General features: G+C 39.6%; 1 protein-coding gene across 1 annotated transcript in view; it reads right to left on the reverse strand.

Moving 5' to 3' along the window:
• The window catches only part of CARPA (Carbonic anhydrase-related protein A), a gene marked incomplete at its 3' end in the record, with an annotated part of 161,437 nt that overhangs the window by 3,098 nt on the left and 150,043 nt on the right, over window positions 1-8,296 (reverse strand). Inside the window, exon 5 of the mRNA XM_018024863.2 lies at window positions 1,914-2,009. Coding sequence (XP_017880352.1) covers window positions 1,914-2,009 — 96 coding nt within the window. The remainder of the gene's footprint in view (window positions 1-1,913; window positions 2,010-8,296) is intronic.

Consider the following 8,296-nt stretch of genomic DNA (forward strand, 5'->3'; position numbering starts at 1 on the left):
TTACGACTACTAAATTTGATTTATTTCACGAAATTACTTTTCATTATAAATTTTGACTTACGCATTGTTTTTACGTTCAGTTAGCGAAATCATGCTCAGCTGAGTAAAAATTAGGACGTTCACCTTATATGACTCCTCAACGCGTTCCTTAAATTATTTTAAACATGTTAAAAGTGAAATTCTGAACCGTGTCTCTTAATGTACCCGTACAGTTTTTTATCCTTTTTGCGAGCGTTTTATGGTCGCGGATTTTACGCTACTAAGGATCGTGAAAAAAGAGGATGGAAGTTCGAAAATTTATTCGACGCTGCGCGGCAAAACCGGGGAATCGTTGCCGCGCGACGAGCGGTTTTTCACTAGGAACCTGTGCTCACGGCTTTTCTTCCGGTCGCCGTGCCGTTAATCCCCCGGCGAGCAGTGATTTTGGGTAATGATTTGGAAACAATCCGCGCGAGGATTTTTGTGTCATTAGCAAACGGGAACAGTATACTGGGGAAATTACGGTTCGCCAACAGGAACAGCATTTCGGTTTTTGACGAACGCGCCTCGGCGATGTTAACCAACGAAACTAGCCGCGCTGAATAATTTCGGGGCAATTTTTCAATCAGACTCAGGTGTTCCCGTAATGCCATTAGTGTAATAGTACCTGGTGTGTGATTAATACCACTTGGTACATGGTTCCTCTGGTTTCAAAAATGCAGTTCTGTTCGTATGATGAGGTCTGAGTTTAATTAACCGGAATGAAAAAGAATGGAAGAATTGGGAAATATTAAAGTTTGCACTTGAATATTATCTTTTAATGGAATTAATTATATACAAATTGTGTATATTTATAAGGAAACTGAATGAGTAATAAAAATGAACACTGCACGAATGAATAAAAATATAGAAAATATCAAATGTTTATGTGCACTTGAACATTATTTTTCTATGGAATTAATCATATGTGAATTCTGTGCATTTATAAAAAAAACTAAATGTATAATAAAAACGAAGTCTGCATAAAATGTATAAAAATATAGAAAATACTAAAAGCAGAATGCATATTGCGATATTAAATGATAACAGAAACGGTGTTTGAAATTCGTTTTCTAAACTGGTATCATAGACATTTTATTGCGCATAAAAATCCGCATTCTATTTATATGTTTTTTATTGAGTGCTATCAATGCTAATATTTTAGAGATCAAGTATTTGCAAATATTTGCAAATATTTGGAAATGTTAGGTAATGTGAGAAATTGTCAGTACTATATAATAAATACACTTTGCAGAAAATGCTTGGGAATTTACTCTAAATTCTACTATCGCTTATTGAAAAAAGGCGGAGGTCGTGTTAGAAAAAAAAGCAGCGTGGAACGAGGCGATGTTTTGATAAATAGTCGGAGTAAATCGGGGGTGGCTGGGTGTGTTGAACTATCGCGCTAGAAATCAGAAGCATGAACGCTTGTTTCCTGGCGTTTGTTGCTTCAGAATCGCGGGCTTTCCAGTTTCTTCTAGCGGAACACCGCCCCTGTTCACGAACGGGAAGAGGAGAGAAACAGCGAGAGGAGAAAATGTGAGGATGCGGAACGAGCCGGTGAAAGAGAAACGTTTCCTTCGAAACTTCGAAATTTATTCGCGGAACAACCGCAGTACTCGAGCCTCGGTGTCTGCTCGATAATAACTGTTCCACAATAAGAATGTCGCCAATAAAATCTTCTCTTCCTATTCCTTTCCTCGTTTTCATTTTGCTTATGAATTTCAGTCTACTTTCATTATCAGAAACAAGTAGCTTGTTGTATGATTTCGGTTTTGAATATTAATATACATTAATTGTTTCGAAATAATCAAATGATTTTATTCATGCTTTTTAATAATCACACTTTCTCCTTTCTATGAATTTTCAAGATAAATCGGTTTTTATCAGCTTACCTGAACCATTAACGAGATCGCGACCAACCCTTGGCTCTTGTGCTTCGCCTCGCTCATATTGTGATACAGTTCCGCGTTGAATCCGTACACTTGTATCTGCAACAAAAAGGGAGGAAGGCAGTCAGCGGCTGCGGAACGTCAGAAAGTGGGCAGGATTTATTCGGCCGCGTGTCTCGTGCCGTATTTCCCAGGCTGCAATTACGCCGACAAATTTGGTGTTCGCGCGAGCGCCGGCGGGACGCGAACAGAAGGGCGTCGGTTTCGTGGCCGCTCTGCGGCACGGCGATGCGCGTGTACGGGGGCACACGAAATCGTCTTGCCGAAACGCGCGTTGTTCCGCCGCTCACGAACGAATTAATCGCCGAAAGATTTCAAAGAGCCCGATCCCCTTTCATTGCCTGCTTCCGCCTGATCCCGTACATCACGAGAATTAATCCTTTGCCGCAACACGATTGTTTCCCTCGATTCCCTGTGTTCGTGCGCCGAGCGTACGCGCTTCAACTCGGCGTCCGTTTGCGGACGCTGCAATTTTTGCGGTTCAACAGAGTTTCAAAGAAAATAATAGCGCTTGTTTCAGAGAGGCGCGGAGTTTTGGGGGAAATTTTGGAAACTGGTCATACAAAATTTTAGAAAACAGAATGTACTGAAAATGAATAATTATTATAAGAAACAAGTAATTTCGACCCCCCTCCCCTTTGTATATCTAGTGTTAATCATTCTGATACACTCAGATCTGTCCTAATGCCATACAATTATTTAGAGTTTATTTGGTTAAACGACGTTTTATCAATGATATCTGCTCGATTTAAAGTTGAACCTTCACCTAAGTACCCTTTTCTGTATCTGCTTCGAATATCGTTCGAGCCAATAACTGTGAAATATTTCCCGAGGTAGTATCTATTTTAGGTATAGATAAAAATCACGACTCGGAAAATTCCGGTGCCGCATCGGTGGATAATGATAAAAATTCTTGAGGTTATCGGTTGATATATTCTCTTTTTTCGCGTCGCGCTTTATTAAGAACCTTTGTTTCGATAAAAAGACGGAAACGGTTCCTTGCATCTCGCATTTTTCCCGTAAATACCCGATCGATAGAGATTCCTCCATGCATTCCGGATACTAACCAGCTCATTTTTTTTTTATTTCTACTCCGCCCCCGTGAAACGGAAGGAAGCCGATCGTTGCTCCTTTTTTTTCAGCCAAACGAGATTAAGAATTCTCTCGGTAAAACTGTCGATTAAAGAGGAAACTGTAATTCTGAATAATTAACAAGACTGCTTACTCACGGGCTTCGGTTTTCCAAGTCGCGGAATTTTCATATTTAACAAAATTCCTCCCTCTCGATATTGATATGATAATGGCTTTAAAACTAATTAATTATTACGCTCTTTTCTCCTTACTTTTCTTTATTTCTTTCTGTGAATAAATCTCGGTTCACTCTACTTCGTAAAAATATTTTATAAGTCAGCAGAAAGCGATTGCCTCTTCATTATGATTCCTAAATTGCATCCAAGAGTTCTCGATAAAAAGGAATCGGAAACGATCCATCGCCGCTAAAGTCGAATATTTTCGACGATAGTGTAAATTACAGCTGTAAATTTGCCGAGGCGAACAACTGCCACATATCCCTGGATTCTTTCTGGCTCAACCCTATCCTCTTCCAGAGGCAGCCACTTACGTTCATCGTCATAAATTTCCACCGAGTGGATCGATTTGTCTCGCTCTGCCCCGATTCTCTTTATTTTTCACGGTATACGACGAGGCAATAATTAAACTGCTGATTTTATGCGTTTGCAAAAAAGTTCAATGTACGGAAAATATGAACAATGTATCTACTATATAAAAATATACAAGACATCACAAGCAGACAAAATAAATATTCACGTAGAGCACATTTTTAAAATTATTATTATAAATATTTTAATCTTCATAACAATTCATAGTCTGGCAATAATAATTGTACAAAACTGAAGTATTATAGAGTGCTGTTCATATGAATAGCCTCGAATAGCTCAAACTAATTTTCCCTAGCAAAGTATATATAACATGAATAAAACAACATAGATATGTAAAATGATTAAATGATGTAAATAAGTTATTTAGAGTTTATTTGGTTAAACGACGTTTTATCAATGATATCTGCTCGATTTAAAGTTGAACCTTCACCTAAGTACCCTTTTCTGTATCTGCTTCGAATATCGTTCGAGCCAATAACTGTGAAATATTTCCCGAGGTAGTATCTATTTTAGGTATAGATAAAAATCACGACTCGGAAAATTCCGGTGCCGCATCGGTGGATAATGATAAAAATTCTTGAGGTTATCGGTTGATATATTCTCTTTTTTCGCGTCGCGCTTTATTAAGAACCTTTGTTTCGATAAAAAGACGGAAACGGTTCCTTGCATCTCGCATTTTTCCCGTAAATACCCGATCGATAGAGATTCCTCCATGCATTCCGGATACTAACCAGCTCATTTTTTTTTTTATTTCTACTCCGCCCCCGTGAAACGGAAGGAAGCCGATCGTTGCTCCTTTTTTTTTCAGCCAAACGAGATTAAGAATTCTCTCGGTAAAACTGTCGATTAAAGAGGAAACTGTAATTCTGAATAATTAACAAGACTGCTTACTCACGGGCTTCGGTTTTCCAAGTCGCGGAATTTTCATATTTAACAAAATTCCTCCCTCTCGATATTGATATGATAATGGCTTTAAAACTAATTAATTATTACGCTCTTTTCTCCTTACTTTTCTTTATTTCTTTCTGTGAATAAATCTCGGTTCACTCTACTTCGTAAAAATATTTTATAAGTCAGCAGAAAGCGATTGCCTCTTCATTATGATTCCTAAATTGCATCCAAGAGTTCTCGATAAAAAGGAATCGGAAACGATCCATCGCCGCTAAAGTCGAATATTTTCGACGATAGTGTAAATTACAGCTGTAAATTTGCCGAGGCGAACAACTGCCACATATCCCTGGATTCTTTCTGGCTCAACCCTATCCTCTTCCAGAGGCAGCCACTTACGTTCATCGTCATAAATTTCCACCGAGTGGATCGATTTGTCTCGCTCTGCCCCGATTCTCTTTATTTTTCACGGTATACGACGAGGCAATAATTAAACTGCTGATTTTATGCGTTTGCAAAAAAGTTCAATGTACGGAAAATATGAACAATGTATCTACTATATAAAAATATACAAGACATCACAAGCAGACAAAATAAATATTCACGTAGAGCACATTTTTAAAATTATTATTATAAATATTTTAATCTTCATAACAATTCATAGTCTGGCAATAATAATTGTACAAAACTGAAGTATTATAGAGTGCTGTTCATATGAATAGCCTCGAATAGCTCAAACTAATTTTCCCTAGCAAAGTATATATAACATGAATAAAACAACATAGATATGTAAAATGATTAAATGATGTAAATAAGTGAAATCAATAAAGGTGATAATTTCTATTTAATTCATCTTACATGATTTGTATACTTGAACCACTTGTTCTGAGAAGAATTCACCAAGTATTAATATTGGGAACTTTGTCCTAAAACATTATTACTCAACTAAATTATGGCATCACGAAAGTGTCGAAAATAGCCCAAGTTTGGAAGATGATTACTCAGCAAAAAGTTATCGTAGAACGATGCACCTCTACGATAGGTAATGACTTTTTAAATCACTGTAACTTCGAGAGAAAAAATCGTGAACGCTGCATTCTTCTTTTAAGTTAAAGGCGAAGAAACAAAGTTTCATTTGCCGTAAACGACAAAAAAAATTATCTGAGTCCGAGCACGTTATCAAACATAGTTAATTTAAAATCTTTAAACATGCTCTTAGATGTTAGCATTTTTTATCGTAGGAGTATATCAAATTAAAAATCTCTGGAATAGAATTTTAAAGTAGAAATTTCAAACTCTAAAAGAAAAATCATCGTCCTACAGTAATTCGTTGCTGAATAATCATCTTCCAAACTTGGTCAATTTTATACACAAATTTCGCAATGCCACAATTTTTTCTGAGTAATGTATTTCTTTTGACGCTTCGTTTACTGCCTTCGGTAGTTTGCACGTTTGCCAATTGTAACGTTAGAACCGATTCGAGCTACGAGGCAATTATTTCAATCTCGCGCGGCACGTATCTCGTCGAACAGTACAGGGGTAAGAGTAGGCGAGGAGAAAAATCAAAGGCCGACTTCTAACCACGGTTCCGGCTTTCTTCGAGCCCGGCGTGCTCGTCCCTTTCACCCGGTAATGGCATTGCCGCGGCACTTCCGTCGGTGCTCCAACCTCGTTGAAATGCCTACGACGCGACGGGTCGTGCTTCAAAGATGCTCTGTCGCGAGCGCTGTGGCAACACGGCGAATGTACGACGAGCACGGATGCAGCCGAGTAAAAGAGAAAGAGATACAGACAGGGAGAGAAAAGAGAGAGAGAGAGAGAGAGAGAGAGAGAGGGAGATGTGAAGCAGGGACGGCAGATTGCCGAGGATGAGCGTAAATCCAGTACGCCTGATCAAAGTACGACGCGACGCTACTTGGAAAAGGGGGAAGATGCCCCGCATCCTACACGGATTCCCTACCCTTTTCCTATCCCGCAACCTTTCTCCCGCTGCTTCCCTACGAGAGTCCCTTACCACTCCTCGGCTTCCACGGAATTATCCTTCCGTTTTTCCGGCTGCCGTTCGCGCGGACCGCAAGAAGGAAATACGGACTTTTCTGACTCGGCTCGCCGTGAAATGGATGGAAAATTAAGTGTACCGCCGCGCCAGCCGACCGCGTCATCCCTCTGACGTCGACGCGAATTACTCTTTTTATTTATTTATTTTAGAACCGACTGAACCGCGCCTTGGAAAAGTTTCAATCAACGGAAACGTTCGTCTATGCGAATTTCATTTTGACTTATCAAAATTCTATAAGATATTCTAAACTAGGGAACGAGGATACCGGAAATCAAAATTTCGTGTCACGGTTATTAATTGAATTAGACAGAGACCAGATTAGACCAGGGGAGACCGAAAAGTGTTAGAGGAGAGGCTCAGCCGAGTGTCAATTTAATTAAATTTCAAGCAGTCCGTGTAATCAAATCCTAGCACAACCGCGATTACGGAAACCGTTCTATGTTTAACGTTCTACAGGGAAATACTAAATGCAATTTAGCACGTCCTGCGGCGCGGCTAATTTATTGATATCGAGAGAACCGTGTAATTTTACGCCCTATGCTAATAATGCGCGGATTCAATAGAATTTTAGCAGCATCTATAATCGTGTATGTCTACCTAATCGAACAAATTTGTACTGAAACAAGTAGAGAAGAAGAATTACAGAGACGGACAGAAATATTTTACCGATACGTTACGATTCCTTAAATAATAATTACATAATTAAAATTTAGACACTCGCACGTAGGAAGCAATGTTCCAAATGGATTTTTAATAGCAAAATGTTAAATCCTTTAATTCAATAAGTTGTACTTTGAAAATATTAGGCGGGAAAAGTTAGTATGGATATATATAGCGCTGTTTGTTAAACTCAGATTTAGGAAATTCGCATTCATTCGTCTGACTTCAGAATTTTAATAGGACCACCTTAAATCGATCGAGTTTTCTCCACGGTCCACTAGCTGACATCGAGATTCGTTATCGCCTCGTTTCGGGATCTCCCGGCGGAGAGTCGCCTGTCTGAGATCCGCGCCCCGGAAATTCAAGATTCAACCTAAACCCGCGACACACCTACTCTCCCCGACATAGACAGACATACACACACACATGTGCACACTCGGTGTTGAGTGTCTTCGCCCGACGAATCTACGGATGGATCTCCTCTTGCCATCCGCGTTCTGTCTCTTATCCCGGTAATCCCGGCCTATCTCAAGGCCCCTTGTGCTTTGGCCGCTACTTTGCCGCCGCTACACCGCAATCACCGGTGCTGAAACACGCCGTCGTTGGAGAATCCGCAGGGAAGCGCGGAGAGCTACCTATTAAACACTTCTGTCGATCGCTTTCAAGGGTTGCGACCGTTTACATATACATATGTATGTATGCACGCGTCACCCTCGTCGCCCGACGCTCTTCGCATTCTTTGAAGAGGGTCGCCTCAGCGATTTTCTTCCAACGATCGTCGCGTCACCGACGCGGTAATTGACAGTTCGATGCCAGCAAATAACGTAGAGAAAGGAAACTGATTCATCTTTTATATCAATTTGCTATTTTGCCTTTACAATATTTATATTTTATTGAATTATGAAATCAATTTTGTACCGGGTTGTCCGGAAATGTGTCTATCTTTAGTAGATGGGATTTAGTAGAAGCGACAGGATTGAGTATGTCAGAATGATTGAAAACAAATGGACAGTTTTGACAATTATTTCTGGCTAGTTCTG

This window comes from Ceratina calcarata, unplaced genomic scaffold (genome assembly GCF_001652005.2).
Source record: "Ceratina calcarata isolate Rehan_Ccalc_2016 unplaced genomic scaffold, ASM165200v1 scaffold347.2, whole genome shotgun sequence".
NCBI classification, from domain to species: Eukaryota; Metazoa; Arthropoda; class Insecta; order Hymenoptera; family Apidae; genus Ceratina; species Ceratina calcarata.